The sequence below is a fragment of the Ceratotherium simum genome, chromosome 9, assembly GCF_057802395.1.
Source record: "Ceratotherium simum simum isolate JZ-2026a chromosome 9, ASM5780239v1, whole genome shotgun sequence".
Lineage (NCBI taxonomy): Eukaryota > Metazoa > Chordata > Mammalia > Perissodactyla > Rhinocerotidae > Ceratotherium > Ceratotherium simum.
Window position 1 is genome coordinate 47,360,421 of NC_141908.1, and position 21,021 is coordinate 47,381,441.

Genomic DNA, 21,021 nt, shown 5'->3' on the forward strand with positions numbered 1-21,021 from the left:
GCAACATGGTGGATACTTGGCTTATAAAGAGGAATTCAATGTCCCCACAGAAGGCTTTAGATTCGGGTGGACCTGAGTCAAGTCTTATCCTTATTGCTGACTACTTTTGAGATTTAGAAAAATCTCATAACTTTTCTTATTCTGAGACTTTTATCATCTCAAATTATCTGGATGATAATATCTAGAGTATATAATAATCACACCTAGGATGACTGGAAGCTGGTGAGCATTTATTATTTACCATGTGCAAGATACTATGTAAAACTCTACTTTTGTGAGATCTCCTTCAGTTCTCATAGGCAATCATAGGATATTGGTTGTATTATCATTTTCATGATATAGGTAAGAAGAAGGAAGCTTATAGAGGTTAAACAATTTGTTTAAATTCAAAACTGTCAGAGATAGAAGCTTCTGGGTCCAGGGGTGATGGTTGATCTCCTTGGGGGTCTGCCTCCTCCAGGATAAAGTGCCCAAGACAGAACCTGGTGTAAAACACATTTACAAAATTAGTTTAGCTCTGCCCTGTGGTGGAGGATATTGCATGTTGGTGGAAGGTCAGAGAAGTAGGGAGGACAGAGGGACTCAAAGATACACTAAAAAGTGATAAGTAATATAAATAGAAGAATAATTTTAAAATGTTGGGGGAGCACAGCAGAGGGAGCTACTCACTGCTTGGGTTAAGCAGGGACAATCTGAAGAGAAATTGAGCTACTATGAGACTATGCATAAGTGACTTTTCAACCTCATTAAATCTGATTGGCCTTTATCCATTTTAATCTAATTTCATCCCTATATAAATAAATGTGATTTCAGGGTTTGGGATGCGGCGTGGGTGCCACCAAGTTCCTCAAGACTCCTCACCTAGGGAGGGCTCCATTTGGTATCTCTTCAGACAAGCCCACTTCCTTAGCAGGGCCAGCCATCTGGGAACTAGTTTTATTCAGAAGTCAGCATATTGCAATGATGCAGCCTGTTGTGTTTCTGTTTTTAGAGATAAGGCCAGATCAACACTTTTTAGAATACTGTATTTCTTGAATATCTCTCTGGTGTTTTTCTTTTCTTCTCTTGTCAAGTAGAGCAGAACCGAATATAATGGTGATTAATTCATGAGCACTGTGCTAGGCCAACAGTAGATGGGCAGTAGACGTTTATTGAATGCATGACTAAAGCCTTAAGAGGAAAGTTTATCAAATACCCTCATTGTACACCTGGGATGCAGATTTAAACAAGGGGATACTTTGATGGAAGTATGACACCACCTCCCATGCCCTGGGGCTGAATAGACTAATAGAAAATGAGAGCAGTGGTCCTTGCTTTGCATTTTCCTTCCCTTATAGTAAAGTTCCTTCCTCTTCCTGTTAGCTTGGATCAATACCTAACCCCATCTCAAGTTTGATCTCTATGGTGACCAAAGAACTATAACTGAAGAATTTTACTTTGATTCCTAATTATAAACTCAACCTTATAAAGACAAAAAAAGAACCACTTAGAGTCGTAGAAATTCAGCTTACTGGTTTCCCTTTGATTTATCCCTAGATTCACTGAAATAAGTGTCTAGAAAGAATTTGTGTGTAGATATTTAGGAAGCAGAAAGGAAGATTCATATCCTTAATTAAAAAGTTATTTTATAATAAAATGTTATATTTTAATGAGAAATATTTACATAAGAGATTGTGTAGAGTTCAATAGCCTGTATTCAGAAATACCTGAACTCAATTCCAAGTTCAGTCCCTTACTCTATGATTTCATTTTTAGAATGTTACTTTCCTCATCAGTAAAATGGAGATAATACCACCTAACAGATATGGTTGTTATAAGAATTAGTGTGATAATACACGTAGAATCATTAACACATAATTGATACTCATTAACAGTAGTTATCATTGTTATAAAGCAATATAAGTCTGATTGTGCTAGAAAAATGTCTAACAAGAGACTTTTGTTGTAAAAATTTGCATCATCTACAAGCATTTAATGGTTCTAATTCATTTTACATTTCAAAGAAATTTGTCATTTTATTCAATTATTGATTTTTTTAACTGGCCAATTATTTAACTAAACTAAGAAATTAATTCAAACACATTTAACAGCAATATGATTAAACTTTCAAATATGCCCAAACTAGCAGTATTAATGTACTAGTGATTATCAAATTTCTGACTGAATTCTGTTCATTCGTAACTGCTCTAGTACCAGGAGCACTTCTTGTGAATGATAGGAGCTTCAGAAAAGGGAAGACAAGTCTATGAAACAAGAAGTTATTACAGTTAGAAATGGCAATTTTGTTACTCAGAGAGATTAGAATCTAAATGGATGTTTAAGCTGAGCCTGATCTATAAGTAGGTGGATATTTCTTCTTTGGGGCATGAGGAATAACTTTAAAGATGTTTCCATCACAGGGTGATTTGTTTATATAAATCTGTGAGATTTGGGGGAGCTGGAACTGAAATATGCTTTAAAGAGAAGCTACTGTGTAGTGATTTCTGACTCAGACAGGTGTACGTAGGTGTACAGCGGATGCTTGTGTTAGTTTCCTATTGCTGCTATAACAAATTACCACAAACAACAGTAGCTTACAATAGCACAAATCTATTATATTATAGTTTTGGAGGCCCAATTTCCAATATGAATTTCACTAAGCCAAAATCAAGATGTTAGCTGGCCCATCCTCCTTCCAGAAGCTCTAGGGGAAGATCTATTTCTTTGCCCTTTCTAGCTTCTAGAAGCTGCCTGCATTCTTTGACTCATGGACCTTTCCTCCACTTTCAAAGCCAGCAGTGTAGACTCGGCATCGCTCTCTTTCTCTCTCTCTCCTGCTCTCTCTCGCTGTGTCCTTCTGATGCTGTCATCAATTCTTCCTAACTCAGACTCTCCTGCCTCACTCTTTCCTTTATGAGGGCCCTTGTGATTACATTGAACCCACCTGGATAATCCAAGATACTCTCTGCATTTCAAGATCCTTGACTTAATCACATCTGCAAAGTCCCTTTTGCTACATAGAGCAACATATCCACAGATTCTGGAGATAAGGATGTGAACAACTTTGTAGGACCAATATTTTGTCTACCACGACACTGAATCTTTTCTTCCTTTAACAGGCAACTGGATGTACAAGATCTCCTCCAGTATCTGGTTAACTAGGAGAATACTGGTTAGGGAAATGTTAGTAAGGAAGCAAGAACTAATCCTTTTTATAACCCTCAGAGATCTGTTTTTGTAATGTGTAAAGTATGGTAATCAGATGAATGAATGGATTTTGGGGAAGATGACAAGTATATACACAATAACACAATGAATTTGGGGGGTCATAGGACCACATTAGTCTAAAAAGTGGAATATGATTCATTGTGTTCATACGCTGGATGGATGCCACAATATAGTATTTGTGCTGTCATGGCATACACTTCCATTCATTTTACTCTTTGCCTTTTTTCTCTGTTTTTTTTAAGAACTGTAAATTAATGCAAGACTGCACTACACACTTGCTCTTTCATTTTATTCTCCATCTATCTCTTGGTTTTATAATATTCAAATGAGGGTAAAATATATAAAACTCAAATTGATTACAAATTCAACTTGGCAGCAGCATTCTGAATGTTTAAAAGAGATGAATTTTATTGTTAGCTGAGGGATATGCAAATATTAAGAATTATAGAAAATGTATTCATGCTAATGGCTCTGAGTCTATGATATGTCCATCCGTATGATATCTTCTGCACAAATCCGAGCTGGGTTATAGATCATATGTTTAGATTTGATAGAATTTAGTTCGTCACTCTCCCAATTTAGTTCCAAATCAATTGTCCGAGGAGTGAGGAGTTGACTTCTTTATAATGCACCCAGAACATAATGGCGAGGCTGTTGAGGTATCACTGAAAGTATGCTTGCCTTCTTGAAGCTGGTGTCTGTGTTTGTGTCAGCTTTGGGGGCTTCCATGTGACATGCCAGCTCACTTTCTGCCTAGCTCTTAGTTCTGACTAAATAAAGGCTTCTTGAATTGATTTTAGAAAATTTCAAAGAAAAAATCATTAAATTCTTGTTTTTCTGCTCAAGAGTTCAAATTACTATTAAACCTTAAAATTTCTTTTGTCGTAATTATACACTGGATTAGCAATCTAGGACTATTTTTTGTAGTTTTTTCTTATTGCATATGCAGTATGAGTCAGTTCACAACAGAAGAAGGCATCTCTTTGTTTTTTGAATTTTCCTTCATCTATTTACTGGAGAAGATGATTGTTTGGGTTTGTTTTTGTGGTTTTTGGACACTTGTACTTCTTGAGAAGTAGCATAGAATTGTAGTTAAGTCACAGCACTTGGAACCAGACTGCCTGGATTCCCTTTCCAGCTCTGAAGCTCACCAGCCACCTGAACTTGAGCAAGTTTTATAACCTTTCTGTGTCTCTGTTTCCTTATCTGTAAAATGGAGATAAAAAATAAAAATAGTCTCTACCTCATAGTGTGGTTGAGGGCATAAAATGGATTAATGTCTGACATCTAGAAAGCACTTTATACATATTTACTATTCTTTTTTTTACTTGTGTGAATCATTCTTTTGAGTCCTTTATCTATTTCTCAATAATGTTAACAGAGTTTTTCTGACTTAGCATTCTTTACTGAAAATTAACACTTCAGCCTATTTATAATTGTCCCCCTCCAAACTTCCTTTTGTATTATAAATTCTGTTTAAAAGATTTTTTTACTTTGAATTTTTTATACTTAGAAAGTCCATCTGAAATCATTTTGTGAACTATTTATATTTCTCTGAAGATTTTTTGTATTTTAAGAAAACATTTACCTCTTTGGTCCACCTAGTACTTCGTTTGTAACGTGCAGTGAGGTGAGGAACTCTTTAATGTTTTTCTCAAAATCGTTACCCAATTTTCCCAGCATGATTTGTTGGTAACGCTGCTGTTTCGTCCCCTGTCTGCGTCTTTCTCTCTTCCACGTCTTCACATGGCCGACTCCTTCATGTTTCAGTGCAGATGTTCTACTTCTCAGGATGCCTTCCCTCACACCTATTGCATTGACACACCAGGTGGATTATGTCCTCCCTGTAGGCTCCCAGCTCACCTGGTGCAAACTTATTAAATCTTGGGTTATAATTGCTTGTCTCTTTCCAATGAGACTGAAAGCTCTAGAGCATAGTGAACGTGTCTTATGCTCATTGTAGATAATCAATACTTGTTTAAAAATGAATAAGTATGTTAAAATAAATCTTGCTAATTCTATAATTCAAATCATTTATTTTAGAAATTTCATAAGGCAAAGATGGAGGGAGATCTGTTAACATCACCCACAGCAATGATATTCCCATAAAATTCTCCTTTTTCTTGTTACTGATGGTCTGTATATGTTTCTGTACTCTGCTAGCCAGCATGTAGAGGCCCATAGTTGTTGCGAGTTCATGGTGAGATGTATCTTCTGTCTACGGAATAGCCTTCAATCTCATTTAACAGACTTTGTCTTGAACGTTCTTTTGCGTGAAAAGAGTATAGCCATGGTGACTGTTCTTCATTTATATTTTGCCTGGTAACTTTTGGCCCAATATTTTCTTTTTAGATTTTGTGTTTTGTTTTAGGCTTGTTTCTTGCAGGTGGTATACGGTTGGATTTATTTGTCTGTCAGTGTGAAGTTTGACCTGTATTTATTTTCATGACTCTTACATTCGATTTTATTTCTACCTTCTCGTTTAGGTATTATATTGTAGGTCCTTTGTTTGCTTTGTGGCTGACTTTTGTTACATGGACTGTTTGATTTTTTGTTGCCTTCTCATGTGAGCGCCAACTTGGATTCATATAGACTCTAGTTCACAAAACTAAAATTTCAGTAACCGGTACCTAGTTCTCTAATTCCTTTTAGTGTTCAGTGTTATAAGACGATATCTAAGGATGTTTGAATTTTGTTTCTTCATGACAGAAACTCTTCATGTGTCTTGATAATTGTAGAATTTTTTTTCCTTGAACTTGAAATGTTTTACCAGAATTTGCTGATATATTAGTGTTTTAATATTAATTTTATTCCTGGATTATGGTAAATATTTGTAACCTCTGCCCAAATTTTATTTTCAGCAAATTTTTCTTCTATTATATCTTGTTTGTTCAGCCCACTCCCCCACCCTCTCACTGAAATGCTGTTATCTTGTAGTTTGGATTTTAATCTCTGTTCTCTTGTAGTTTGGATTTTACACTCTGTTCTCTGTTTCTGGCATCTTCTTGCACATTGTTGTTAATATATTTGTGATTTTCTTTTCTGCAGCATATATTATTCTATTTACTGCCTTCAATGTATATGTTAATTCTTCTAAAAAACATTAGTATCCTAGTTCATTTCTCATCTGTTTTCTTCTGATTTCACCTCAGCCAGATCTCTGCTGTAAAGCAGACACAGCTAATACCAGCTTCACACCCCAGACACTAGCAGGTGGTCTCTTAATGAAACAAAGAGGTCAAAATATTTTATACTTTATTCTATACACTTTCACATTATCCACATTGTGTAGGCCAAAGCAAAAAGAAATAAGGTGACTCACAAAAATTTCAACTATATTTGTGTAAGCCAGCTTTAAAGCACCTGGTATTTAATATCTATCTGTCATCCAATAACATCCATTGTATTGTTACACTGTCATCCTTTCCATAAAACTTTATCCACAATTACAGTTTGGGAATGTGCCTCCAATATTTTGAAAGTAAGAAGAAATATTTACATTTAGAAAATGTGCTGAGATGGAATCTTGCTTAGAAATTGGATCATGATAAAGCACTTGGCTTTGTGAACCCTGCCACACTAGATATCTTCTAAAGAAACATTTTTCTGACTTGGACAGTATTTTTGAGCAATGCACTGATCCTAGCACCACGTATCAAACATTTGACTTTTATTTACAAATTGTTACACTATAAAGAGCTTAGGATCATATTTATAACTTGTTATTTCAGATTTTTAGACAACTATTTGTTTAATGGGAAATGAGGATAGATTTGTCATTTATTAATGTTGTAATAACATATCATTTTTATAAACCACTGAATTCCATATTTGAAATTTCCTCAACAGCTAGTTAGAATGGTTCATAACAAATGTAGCAATGACACTTTTTAATGTCCCTTGATCCTAGTCTGTGCATATTTCTAAGAATTCTTTCACTGATAATAGAATTTGTGAAATTAGGAGAAAATTCCTAATTTCCTAATGTATTAATTACTTTGACTATTCCTCATTGTTTCTATATCCGACTTCTTAAAGCTATTATGTTATCACCTCCAAGGAAACACAGAAGGATGACTATACCATCCCTTCTCTGACTGACTACAGGTCTGTGAATAATTCGCCAAGGAAAGAAGAGTATTCTGCCTTACATTGCACTACTTTGCTCATTAAAAAGTGCTTTAAAGATAGACTCACCAAAGAAAGTAAAATTCAGGAAAGCGTAACAAATTTTGTAACCTGGGCAAATTTTATTGTTTGATTGATTTAGTTTGTTACTTCATTTTTAAAAACTGCAGAAGAAAAGCACATGTTTGGCACTAAAGAAAATTGATCTCTAGTCACACAATCTCTCGTGATTTAAGAAAATAGAAAGTGGACAAAAGTTGGATCCATCTGTAGTATATAACTTTCTATATTACAAAAAATTATAATATAAATCTTTTCCCAAAGAACCTCAGAATTCTCATAAAAGACATTCTTGTCCTTGGTATCTAATAGTTTTCATGATAACAGCCTGTAATTTTTAGTGTTTTATTTTCTTTCAAAGTGCTTCCCTGTGTGTTCTTTCTGTTTTACAGGATTTATCCTATTACACAACGAATTAACATTTTGTATGGATTGGCAATTATTTTCTTATCAGCAAATAAAACATTCAATATTTAAGGTATAGTGGATGCTAGGCCTAGCTATGCCATGAGCTCTGGAAATTTGAGAGAATTCACCGAACTTTGGGTTTTCATTTACTCATCTGCACCATGAATTATAGATGTCCCTCAGTATCCACAGGGGATTGGTTCCAGGAGCCCTGCAGATACCAAAATCCTAGGATGCTCAAGTCCCTTATATAAAATGGCATAGTATTTGCCATTATATAACCTAAGCACATCCTCCTGTATACTTTGTCATCTCTAGATTACTTGTAATACCTAATACAATGTAAATGCTATGTAAATAGTTGTTATATTGTATGGGTCAAGGAATAATTACAAGAAAAACAAAGTCTGTATATGTTCAGTATAGATGCAACCATCGTAGGCCTTTTGATCTGTAGTTGGTTAAACCTGTGGATTCAGAAGTCGCAGATACGGAGGGCCGACTGTACCTCTAAACCCCAGAGACAAGTAACTTCTAGTACAATGATTTTGTGATGTTAATATTTATAATGCTTTCTAGCATAAATAATCACCTGGAAATTTTATTTTTCCCGTCCTCTTTTTCACAGGTCACTTCAGCCTTATAGCATGTTCCTCCATTGTCTGATTTGCATACTTACAGGTTCCATCATTCCCTATTTTTCCAAAAGATTTTAAGACAATAGCATCTTTATTTCTTCTTCTATGTCTCCTTTCTCTTTAAAGGTACCTTGAACTCATTTCACACTGTTTTCCAATCTCATTAGCATCCAGGTCTTCTGAAACGGCACATTACTAGGTCAGGCGACCAATGTTCCTATCTTCTTTCCCACACATCTCTAAGAAAGAAGCTGTCTTATAAACCGTAAAAATTTACATCAGGTGCCATCAGCATTAAGATAGGAGAAGATAGGTGCACTATGTTATAGTAACTGGGCAGGAAGCATCATCTTGTTTTTCAGATGAAGAAATTGATAGATATTGACTTAGCAGGTTAGGGAACAATATGGACACAGCTTATTAGCTCAAGGTAAGTTTTCTACTCCATGACCCCACCTGAGTAGGCAAAGCTACTGATGGGAAAAAGAGAGAGAGACAGAGAGAGGGAGATAGAGAGAGATTAAATTGTGGTGTCTTTTCTGTGATCAGAATAAAAGGCCACAAGGTAATGGAATCCAAATCTCTTAATACTCAGGCCACTGATTTCCTGACCATTAATCTTGCTCATTTCCCAGTAGGGTGAAAAATGATAAAAATCAAATATTTGAAAAGTAAATACTATCTGTAAATTTTAGCAAGAATGAACTGCTGACTTTCTGTGAAGATTAATAAAAGAATGACATTTTATGAATAATATACAAAATAAAATTTATATTTTAATGTGGAAAAACTTTATGAGGTCATGTTCAATAAAATCTGTATGGTGATCATTCACAACAAAGTAAGAAGAGTACAGTTGAATATAAACTGAATTCATCTGTGCAGATAGATAATCTGGGGAAAAATTAAGATATATTTTCTTCAGCATCTGAAAGATTTCCAATGGTTTATGGAAATCTCTTTATCAGAATCAACTGGAGGAGTGTACTTTTGTATGGATATGAGGCTTTGGATAACAGGTGAACTTCAAAAATTACTGACATTTGTTGTGAACTTATCAGTGTTATACAATCACAGCGTTCATATAATACAACTTCTTATTCCTTTATATTTTGTATCTTTTTGAGAGCATGTTAAGTAAAATATATTTACAATTTTAATTAAAATACATGAAAATGTTTATTTGAATAAGAACTCCCAATGGAAAACCAAATACTCTGGAAGTCAAAACATAAATGATTTTTCATTTGTGCTGGGTCTCAGAGTTGTTGTCAATTGCTGTTGTCTTCACAAGCCCTAAAGAAACTAATAGAAAAAGCAGATAATTGAATAAGATGGTTCAGTGTAGGGGCTGGGGAAGGAGGTAGGAGGAACAGAGAGGGGAGGCAACAGCTTGGCTATCTGTTACCTCTGGTTGTTTGGGTCTTGGTTCACAGTGATTAAATTAAACCAATCCAAATAACAAAGTACACCAAAGAGCCCTACTCTACGAGTCCCAGAAACTAGCAGCACTAAGGTGAAAGGCAGGGGGTACATGAATGAGTGATGAATATACATAAATACATATATATATACACATGTCTATGTATATATATACACACATAAATACACACACACACCATACACTGATTGGTCCCCAAAACAGCCCTTGAAATAACTTTGGAATTACAATTTTTTTAAGGGTGAATAGTAGACCATCAAGCAGAGTGACAACAGCAAAGAACACAGGATTAAATAAGAAAAACTAAACTGGTTTTGAGACCAGCTCTGGCACATATAACTAAATAACCATGAGAATCACATAACCATGGTGAGTCCTTATGTTCTTTTCACACAAGGAAACATTTAGACATGTTTCCTTATGCCTAAAAGGAGCTGGTTAGGCTATGTGAGCCTGTGTGATCTCAAAGACCTTTCTGTTTCTAACAACTGTTATTCTGTGATCGTGCAATCAGTCTTCTGCTCTGTTTCCGAGTATGTAATTTCTACTACCCTGTATTTTTGTAAGGTAGAAGGCTTAAATAGGGAAATATCAGACTATTTGAAATGGGCGACTGACAAAGCTTTTTATAATGGTACTATTATTTCTTTAATTCATAATATTATTTCTTTCTTATGTAACACATACCTCTGTGAACAAAAGAAAAAAACCACAGTCTATAATTCTCATGGCATTCACGTATTTTAGCTAGATCTATTTCCTCGAGGGTTGAGGGGTAGGGAGAAAAGCAAAGAACAATTTTTAGACTTGCTAAAGATTTAGTCAAATTATCATATCTGCCACTTATTAGCTAATTGTGATCATGGGAAAGTTTTTTAACCACCATGACTCTCTGTTTTCTTATGTATAAATTTTAGAAAATAATAGCACCTACTTCACGAGGTTGTTAGAGAGGTAAATGAGATAATGCTCTTATAGCATTTAGCGTAATAAATCCAACAGATTCAGAGTCAGCAATGTTCATTATTAACATTATGTGTCTCTTAATAAGTAACTATTTCTCATCAGAATAATTGCAGGAGTAGGAGTGGGGACAATATTTTCTTTTGGTGTTGGCAGAAGCATATGCTCCTAGATAGGCATTTTGTAGTTTTGCTTGAAAGCTTGAAGGAAAGAGTGAACGTGAAACATCAAAAATGCTGTGAAATGTTGCATTTTGTTTTATGAGACAGAGTTTTTAAATGCCTTCACTGTTCATGAGGTGATGCTATTTTCTTTTCAAAGCCTGACACGTATCTGAGCATGCTACATTTGTTTTCAGTGACTGTTGGCCCTAATAGGCCTGCAAGTGGATTTGCAGAAGACAGTGCCGCACGGAGCGAGGGTGTGTCAGACCTCCAAGAGGTGGTGTCCTTGAAGGAGCGGATGGCGATGTACCAGGCAGCTGTTTCCAGGGGTGACTGCCGCAGCTTCTCTGCCAACGTAAGCTGCTCCTGGTGGTTTTGCATTAGGCAATGTGCTTATTGTCTGCCCTTCACATGCCCTCCTTGCATTGCAATATCAGAATACTACTGGACAGTGGGATAAAGTAGAGAAAGCACAGAAACAGCGTGAATCAAATCCAGAGGATCTGAATTTAAGCTTCAGCTCTGCTATTTATCAGCCTTGTGAAGTTGGGGTACTATCTTAACCCTTCTCAGAGCTTCAGTTTCCTTAACTGAAAACTGAAAAATGGGAATAACCATCTACTGCAGGGGTTCTTAGTGAGGAATCAAAGAGATCATTTATGTGTAAGCCATAAGGCACTGTGTAAATGTGTTATTATTGCCATCATTATTACTTAACCTATAGCTATTCTCCTTAGGAAGGTTGGGAATTAATTTCAAATTTTAATAATGTGGGTCTGCATGCTGCCCTCCTTGGTCTCAAGGATAGATAGTTCATTTAAATTCACTGGCAGTATAATTTCTTTTGCTTTTCTCGTTTCTCTGTATGCACTAAATCCATTAGGAATAGCTTAATCAACATAGAAATGAGGGAGATTAGCAATGTAGGCACTCTGCTAAACCAATTATGATTATAGGAAACAGCAGGATTCAGTAAGATCACCAATTTTTAGAGCCAATGCATAATAACGTCATATTCAAAAGAATTTGTTGGGTTCCATATTCTGTGGCCTTCAATCCACAGGATTTGATGAGTCATTTTATTAGTAGCAGCTTTATGGTTTAATGGAATATAAGGATATTCTTTTATAATTATAATTTCCAGATTAGCAAAGTTGTTCATTTAACCAAAAGAGAAAGAGAGAGAGAGAATAGCCAAAAAGGGTGGTATTCTAAAATAGCTACTCTTAACATTCTTCTTTACAAATTAGAGACAAGGCTGACTGTGCCAAACTCATTAACAATATTGCAATTCTAAATGACGTTTACGTTTTTACATTGTCATTAAAATACATTTTAGACGCAGCATAGATTTTGAGTGAATGTACGGAAATGACATGTGGCTAAATCACTTTCAAAACAATAGTATCACTCTAGCGCCTCCGGCCAGTCTTCTTAGATAGCACCCCCTGCTGGATCATTAGGGAAGTTTACTACAAATTAGTCAAAATTGGAGAAATGATTCTTGGGGAAACAAGTTGATTTTGAAAACATCTAGTTAAAGACTGGCTATTTAATAAACAATTTTTTATTTAGGAAGACCTTTATCTTTCCAGGCACTAGGACAGTATACCATAAAACAAATTTGTGTAAGGCATGATTTGTATTTATAATGTGCTGAAAAGAGAATATTTAAATTGGGAATGTAAGGAAACTAAATTATTCCACTATTTAATGCAAAAATTAAAAAATATAAAGCTATTCTGAAGATAGTCTATATATAAGAAATTTAATAATCCTTCTCTTTCCTGCCCATATACAGACAAAAAAAAAAAAAGACGTGAGGGGAAGTGATTTGTGGGAGATGATGTAATTAGATAATGACAAAACCACTCTAAATGCCTAGTCTCTGGATGCCAGTACTCTTTTAACTATACTCAGCTGCCTTCTCTGATACATGAAAGCATCTCTGGCCCAACAAATGCCCTACTATTTAGCTTTGCCCTAAGTAAATATTGTGGGAAAAAGAGCATATCTATTGTCTCAGAGAAATCCTGATAAATATCTAAAGAAAAGCAAAATAACTGCCTTATTTGTTCAAACGCTTATTTGGTCAGTTGCATCACATGCTTAATAATTTTTTTAAAAAATCATGGAAACTGCTGTAACTGAATTTCTCTCTACACAAATAAACCAAATATTTTATGTGCAAAATCTAGAAGTGCTGATGCAGCCCCAAACTGAGTCCATCATATTTCAATCACACTGAGATAGCTGACAACGATCAGTTTCTCATTGTCCTAGGCTCAGCCAGATGGCATTTGGTTGAACCTAAATGAAAGTCACGCCCATGAAAAGGCAGCAGTCTGCAGAAGCCACCCAGAAGACAAGGGGGAAGTAACATTTGCTGAGAAACAAATTGAAATGCCAGATTCTGTGCTGTGCAATTTTATTTCCTTTATCTTCTTTAACACTCGCAAGAAATCTGTGAGAAATATATTGTTATTCCCAGTTTATAAGAAATAAAACTGAAGTTCAGGAACTCGAGTCCAAGGCTTTAAGCACCAGAACTGGGATTAGAATCACTGTCTATCCAACTCTCCAAAGTATATTATTTCTATTTTGCCCTAGAACCCAAGGACAGTTCTTTGTAAAGGAAATTGATGATTATATAATATATTTACTTAGGCTTAAGTGTTAGATATTTAAATTAACTTATTGTTAAAATAACTTAATACAAGCTAGGTTCTGTGTTAGACATTTAAATTAATTTGTCAATAAAATAACTTTATTTTTGTCATACCCATTAGATTCCAAATCTTATTTCTGAGTCCAAGAATAAGAAACCCAGAATAAAGATAAATATGAAAAGGTTCAACACAAAGCAATCTAAATTATGTGGTCATTGATAATAACATAGGTTAGTTGGGATGTTTAGTACATGGAACTAAATAAGGCAAAGTCATGGGGGTGATCTCCCTCTGAGCAAGGAAACATTACTCCAGCTCATGACTACAGACTGCTCCTTGGGTAGGTCCTGACATCTCACATATGTAAACCTTCATTTACAAGCTGAGCTGAACAAGGAAACCTATCACTACCACTAAACTACAGCTCCAAGGACTTGCCTCACTTAGAGGGGTGAGCAGAGCAGTAGTGTAACCACAGTACCAGGGGTCTTAGGGTAGTGGTAGCATTGCTAGTAAAAATAATCAACTGTATACATTTTTCTTGTGTAACATGGCAAGAGTCCAAAGCACAATGCTAAAGGAAAGGAATGGGCATATCAGTTTTTTAATCCACTTGGTAGATGCAAGGCAACCTGTTCAGTATAGGAACTGACATTTTTGTGAAAATACATATACTAGGAAAGTATCCATTCATTAGCATAATTACTGAGGCTTACCAGATTAATTTGCTCGTGATTTGGACATTGTTTATAGTTGTCTGAAAGAGTAAGTTTCTTCTTAACGATAATCTTAATTTCTATAATTTAATATTTATACATTATCTGTATATGATCAATCAAGGAAGGCCATTTATGTAAATTAAATGGCAAAGAGGATAAAAGAAATACTGTAGCCATAATTCACCCTTTCTCTTCTTTATCTTAAATTTCAAAAGAGATGCCATACTTTCGTGTGACTTTCACAGGTATCAAATGGCAGTAATAGACCAGGATTTACATTTGAAGTTTGTTGCAGAATCTGCAGTACGAATAAGTGTACAATCTTACCCCTTCTTCCCATAGAGCCGATGTGCTTATTCTTAAATATTTGACAGTCCATGTAATTGGGAAAGGTTATGAACTTGATAAAGCAACCACTTGAGTACTTGCCAGTAATTCAGATAATCTTGAGTATTAATTCAGTCTCCAACATTTTGAAGTATGGGAAACCTCAAGATAGTAGTTGTGTTTTTAGTATCCATTTGCGAAACTACATATTTGGGTAAAGATAACAGGACCCTTTGAGTCCACAGTCCATGGTACGGGAACCTCAGCTCATGGGCATCCAGTTGCTTTCAGGTCTCAAGGCTTCCAGGGTTGAATCAGGACTGGGCCAGACCTCAGGAGACCTCCTGGGGATGAAGTGTCACTGAGTCTCCTCCCAGTTTCAAGAGGAACTGGAAGCTCCCTGGGGGGGAGCAGGTTGGCACGGGGCCTGTTTGATAGTTGTCATTCCATCTGGGCTTGAGTGCTTGCTGGGCTGGGAGTGTGTTGAATCATCAAAACCAAAGCCCTGAGTTACTGTGCTTCCCACAGGGGTATCAGATCTGAAAAGACTCCACCATGTTGTTCAAGTTGCTCCAAGTGGTACCTATTGAAAGACGTTCTCGTCTGTAAAATGCCAGTGATAGATTGGAATCTTTCTAGACTTAAACCCCCCTGATTCTCACACACCAGTGCTAAGAGCTGAGTTCTGGGGTATGCCAATCCTGGAGTAGCTGTTTTTCTGCCTGTTTTTTAAGGCTAGTGATTAAGACAGACAGATATGGGTTCAAATTCCAGCTCCTACACTCACGCTCTATCTGTGAGGACTTAGCAACCTGCCTTACTTTCCCAAAGCTCGATTTCCTCATTTTAAAATGAGGATAATAAGTGTCCCTATCTCATAGAATTCAGAGAAGCATCAAATGACAAAACGTATGTAAATATTAGAAAATCACCCAGCCCTGTGTACTAAGTAGTTGTTATTATTACTGATATTAATATTTTTGCATAAGAAATACTCCAAGGCTATTTTGTTCATCCTTAATGACATAAATACATTTTGGAATGAGTCAAATGTTTATGATATTCTTAATAATGTGTTGCCTATATAGACATTTGGGATTTTAACGGCAACCTTATTGTGTGTTAAAATTGAATCAATTGTTCTAATTTCCACTAGTCAGTATATTAGTAGAAAAATACATTCTAATAGGTCTAATCTCTAGACATCAAAATCTATCTGAGATGAGAATTAACTCAATATTTTGAAGATCTTTCTGACTTTATGTCAACAGATTAATAAATGAGAAAACAACATGGAAAGATTATTTTTATTAAGGTTTTCTGTGAGGACCTACTGAAATAATTGTGTATATTAATATCTTTTTAATGTACATCCATCAATAATTGTCAACTATTTAAAAAAAATAGTTTGAGAATTCCATCCTGAGTAGATGTAAAGCTGAATTTTCCTTTTTCTTAAATTGTCTTAGATGATGGAGGAGTCAGAAATGTGCACTGTGCCTGGTGGTTTGGCCAGAGTGAAGAAACAATTTGAGAAGGACAAAATTGCTTCTTCCTGTAATACCTATTCTCAGTACCAATACCAACACCAGAACAGATCTGAGCAGGTAATGCTACTATAGTAATGGATAAATCGTATGTGGTTGAAGTGCTCTCACTTCAGTGCAGATGTGGAACACACATCCCACCCTCTTTGGTGGCATATTTATTTTCATTACTCATTAACAAAAATTGTGATTTCAAAATGTTTTAGAAAATCATCTTTAAAGCATATCAATGTATTGTTTCACTTACTTGGAGCATTTTGCCACATTTCTAGGGAAGTATACTGGACTGTTTTTCCTCCCAGCTTCTAATGTTTCAAACATAAACGAAAATTAAACAGCCTAAGTTAGTCAACAGGTAAATAGAAATGTTGAGAACAATGTTTACATTGAACCTCTGCTTCTAGGTTATAATTCATAATAAACTATCTGCTGGTTGTTTGCATAGATTAAATTTGAAGCATTATTCAGCTGTTTGTGGTGAGTTTTCTGTTTTCTTTAAAATCATCCAAAATTGAGTAGTAGTACCCAGATGTTACATAAAACTGCATAATGCAACTTCTAAATGTTATCTTATATAAAAGATTTTTTTTCCCATTTCATTACTCCATTATCATATATCACCAAATGTTGTCACAGTATATAATGATTTTTGAACATGAGAATCTAAGTACTAAAACTCATTACTGAGCCTGGCACTTTAAAAAATAGTAATTGCACTGTAAACAGCGGTACTTGGGCCCATGTTTTCCATGAGAAAGAAAGTAACCAGGGTATTTCTGAAATTTTGTAGTGGAAGATAAAAGTGAGTATTTTTTAAGAAAAATTCCTAGGATATTTAGAGTTGCTTATGTTTTAAAAAATAAAGCAGTTGGGTATGTATGCTGGGAGGCAGGGTATATCAGACAGAATGATTAAAAATCTGATGTGTGAGGGGCCGGCCCTGTGGCGTAGTGGTTAAGAGCGCGTGCTCCGCTGCGGCGGCCCGGGGTTTGCAGGTTCGGATCCCGGGCGTGCACCGACGCACCGCTTGTTAAGCCATGCTCTGGTGGCGTCCCATATAAAGTAGAGGAAGATGGGCACAGATGTTAGCCCAGGGCCAATCTTCCTCGGCAAAAAGAGGAGGATTAGCACTGGATGTTAGCTCAGGGCTGATCTTCCTCACACACACACACACAAAATCTGATGTGTGAAATAGTATTTGTTTTCTTTTTCTGGCTTTGTCTGAAAAGTAAAAAATGTGCAATATATAGGTAGCTCAATAAATGTATGGTAAAATTTCTTTTAATTTTGCCTCAAAGAAACATAATGTAAATAAGAAATTAAGATTGGATATACTTTTGGTCTAATATATAGCTGTTGCAACATTGTGTGTTTATTTGAACTAGGTCAACAACATCAAATAGTTATTATTAATAATTTAAGTAACCAATTCTACATAGAAGTATAGGTAAAGTATTTACAGATCCTTTATTTTGCAAGGCAGCAGTGTCATAGAAGTATGAGCGTTATGGGACTTGTAGATCTGAGTTCACAGGCCACCTCTGCCACTTACCAGCTGAGTAACATAGACCCAGGGCCACCTTCACGAGTGTATGCCCTGGGCAGCTGCACGGGGCCCCATGCTTAGACAGACCCTGCACTTAGTTTCATGTTCTGCTGTCATCATATTGAAATTCTTAATAATTTTGAACAAGGGACCCCACATTTTCATTTTACACTGGATCTGGCCAACTGTGTAGCCAGTACTACATGGACCAAATTCATAACCCCCTTAAGCCTCAGTTTCTGATGAGTTAAGATGGAGAAACTGATGAGTGATTTGTCTATCTCATGAGGTTATTGTGGAGATCTAACATAACAGAGCAATTTCTGTGAAAATATTTCATTACCCATGAAACTCAGTATCAGTTAGGACTTGTTAATATTGCAAAAAACAGAAAACCTAGCCAAAAGTGACTTAAACCAAAAAGAACATTATAAATGCACAAAAATGCAGTCTTGTGGAAGGGAGGTTTGATGTAAGCTCCAGTGGTATACTAGAGAAGCTGGCTTGTACCAACTCTCTTTTTATTAAATTTTTAGTCATTTTGCAAACCAGATGATGTCTTGTTAATAGCTTGAAATCAGCCATAACAAGAATATTTATACCAGGGAAATTAATTGGCAAATGCAACAAATCAGGGACCTCCCTCCCTTCCCTCCTTCCTTCCTCCCTCCCTCCCTTCCTTCCTTCTTTTCAGAACCTCTTAATTATCTATTACTTCACCATTGATATAAGGGCTCAAAGTACGTCCCTAGCATAGTGGCCAAGAGCACAGAAACTGGAGCCAAGATCACTTGGGTCCAAATCCCTGCTCCTTCACTTATTAGCTGTGTGACACAAGGCAAGTTTCTTAACTTCTCTGTGCCTCAGTTTCCTCAATTATAAAGTCAAAATTATAGTAGCACCCACCTCGTAGGTTTGTTAAGAGGATTAAATGAGTCATATATGTAAAGTGCTTAAGACTGTGCCTGGCCCATTGTAAACACTACACAAGTGTTTGTTAAAAAAGAAATTATCACCTTGATCATATTTCTTCGTTTTTACCTCTTAGCCTCACTTCTTCTCGGCTGGCCCCATTCTCATTCAGGTTTCCCCCAGATAGTAGTAAAAAAGATGCAGATAAAGAGTGCGAGTCCTTTCTCCAAAAGTCCCAGGAAAAATCCTTACTGCCTGTAATTGGCTCTAAATGGAGCACACACGCTCCTCCTACAAGTAATTGCTATAGCCAGGGGATGATGATTGCCTGAGGCCTCTGTACCTGTTTACCTTAGTGGAAGTTCTCAGGATATGGTTATCAATGAAAAATAAATGGATACTGGGTAAAAATAAAACCAACCAACCAAACCAAACCAAACAAACGAAAAATTATATATGCTATAAACTCCTTGCAAATGTAATTTATTATCATACGCTATAGTCCCTGCTCTAAGGATAGAAGATACTAATGTGAGAGTAATAAAAAACCACGCACTAGAAGTCTGAATATCTGCGTGACTCTAGGCCTGTAGTCACCTCTCTGAACTTGTTTTATTATCTACCTTTAGACATGCTAATAATATGCCATAATTCCATAAGGAATGACTAAATCTCATAATGCAATGCAATATAAATAAAATATAAAGGAAACATATGGAAGAATAAACTAGTAAATACCATTTACTGAACTGAATGCAGAAGACTGGGAAAATGAAAGAAAAAAGTCATCTGTACCTTAGAAAATTAAATGACTAATTTATAATCCTTAAGGGAATTTGAGATACATGTCAAATTTGGTTATAGAGAGGAATATATAGAAAAATCATGTCTTAGATATTGACTTAAATTTTTAAAGCTATCTAAATACATTCTAAAAACTGCTTCTTTTATCAGCAGGGATTGAGGACATTTACTGGTAGAGATGGACAGTTAATTCTGTCTTACCTAAGCTGTTGTCGTCTCTGAGAGTGTTTTCAGCCTCTTTGCCTGTTGAAAGTACTTGAGATTTATGTCTCTGCTAAGTCTGCCTCTGGCCAAAAAATATTTATTTTGTTGACATATAAAAATTAATATTTAAATTAATTAATTTAGAAAAAGTAATATCAATTTGGAAATCAAGTTTAATTAGAGCTAAAAGAAAGAATATTTGTTTTGGGTCTCTGACAATATTTAATGTCACAATTAGTAATAATTTCATAAGGTGTAATAATTAAGTCCAATCTGCCTCTTTCCTTCCTAATGTATTGAAGTCAGATGTTTCGGGGTAATTTGTGGACTATATGGTAACAGTTTGTCTGGGAGATGAGCAATGGGACTACCAAGTTTTGAAAATTAAGCTAGCCCTTCTGTTTGTGATTGATCAGACTATTTTACACCTGTTGAAAAAGAGGTTTTTAAATAGAAAAAAAGGAGGTATAAGATATGGGCACATTCATTTATGCCTGACTTTTGAAACGGGATGATGTCCTATTTGTATATTCTGCACTTGTCATGCTTTATGGTTCTGCCTCTTTAACAGCAGCATCACTGCTGGCCTGTGAGTATCTGTATGTAAATTAGAAGAAGGAGCCACTCTGGACAAACAGGGCCCCTGGGAGAGGGAGGCGAGGGGCAAGGGTTCAGCTTCTTAGAAGAATGTGTTGGGGGCACTTTATTAGGTGGCTCTGGTAGTTAGTACTAACTGTCTTTAACATCAGCCATTTAGATTCTGCTTTTCAAAACAGCCATGACTGATTCTGGTAGATATGAGGGAAATCCAACCCTCCTTAAGGGATTATAAGCCACTCAACACGTCTCCTGTTGATATTTAGGTTAGAAATGTCACATCAACATTACTTCTGATTTTGTTTTAGGATTGAGTTCTCAGCATTCTATGCCAGTGAAAATCAGTAATTCCTTAATCCTAGAATGGAAGGGACCACTTAAGAGGGATGCTTTTAATCCACTCACTACAACAGGCTCCAGTGGGGAAGAAAGTTCTGAATAATCCATCCCCTCATCCTTCAAAGGGTGTCTTGAAGTATGCTGGAGCAGATATTAGAATAAATGTGTTATTGATGGGGACTGCCGTTGTCTCTTTCCTGAGGTCATTTTCACTTGCCCATTCTACGGTTTCTGGTTTTTTTTTTAAGACTTTCTTCCTTTTTCTTAACAACTTTTTTGAGATATAATTTGCCTACAATAAAAGTCACCAATCTTAAACGTACAATTCAATGGATTTTTAGTATATTA

General features: G+C 35.8%; 1 protein-coding gene across 2 annotated transcripts in view; it reads left to right on the forward strand.

Moving 5' to 3' along the window:
* XIRP2 (xin actin binding repeat containing 2) overlaps window positions 1–21,021 on the forward strand; it is a 293,843-nt gene that overhangs the window by 235,521 nt on the left and 37,301 nt on the right. Inside the window, exons 3-4 of one of the 2 annotated variants that reach the window (XM_087435338.1) lie at window positions 11,204–11,364; window positions 16,194–16,331. In XM_087435338.1, coding sequence (XP_087291464.1) covers window positions 11,204–11,364; window positions 16,194–16,331 — 299 coding nt within the window. Of the gene's footprint in view, window positions 1–11,203; window positions 11,365–16,193; window positions 16,332–21,021 lie in introns of those variants that run through there. The other variant, XM_004428229.2, reaches the window with a different exon arrangement.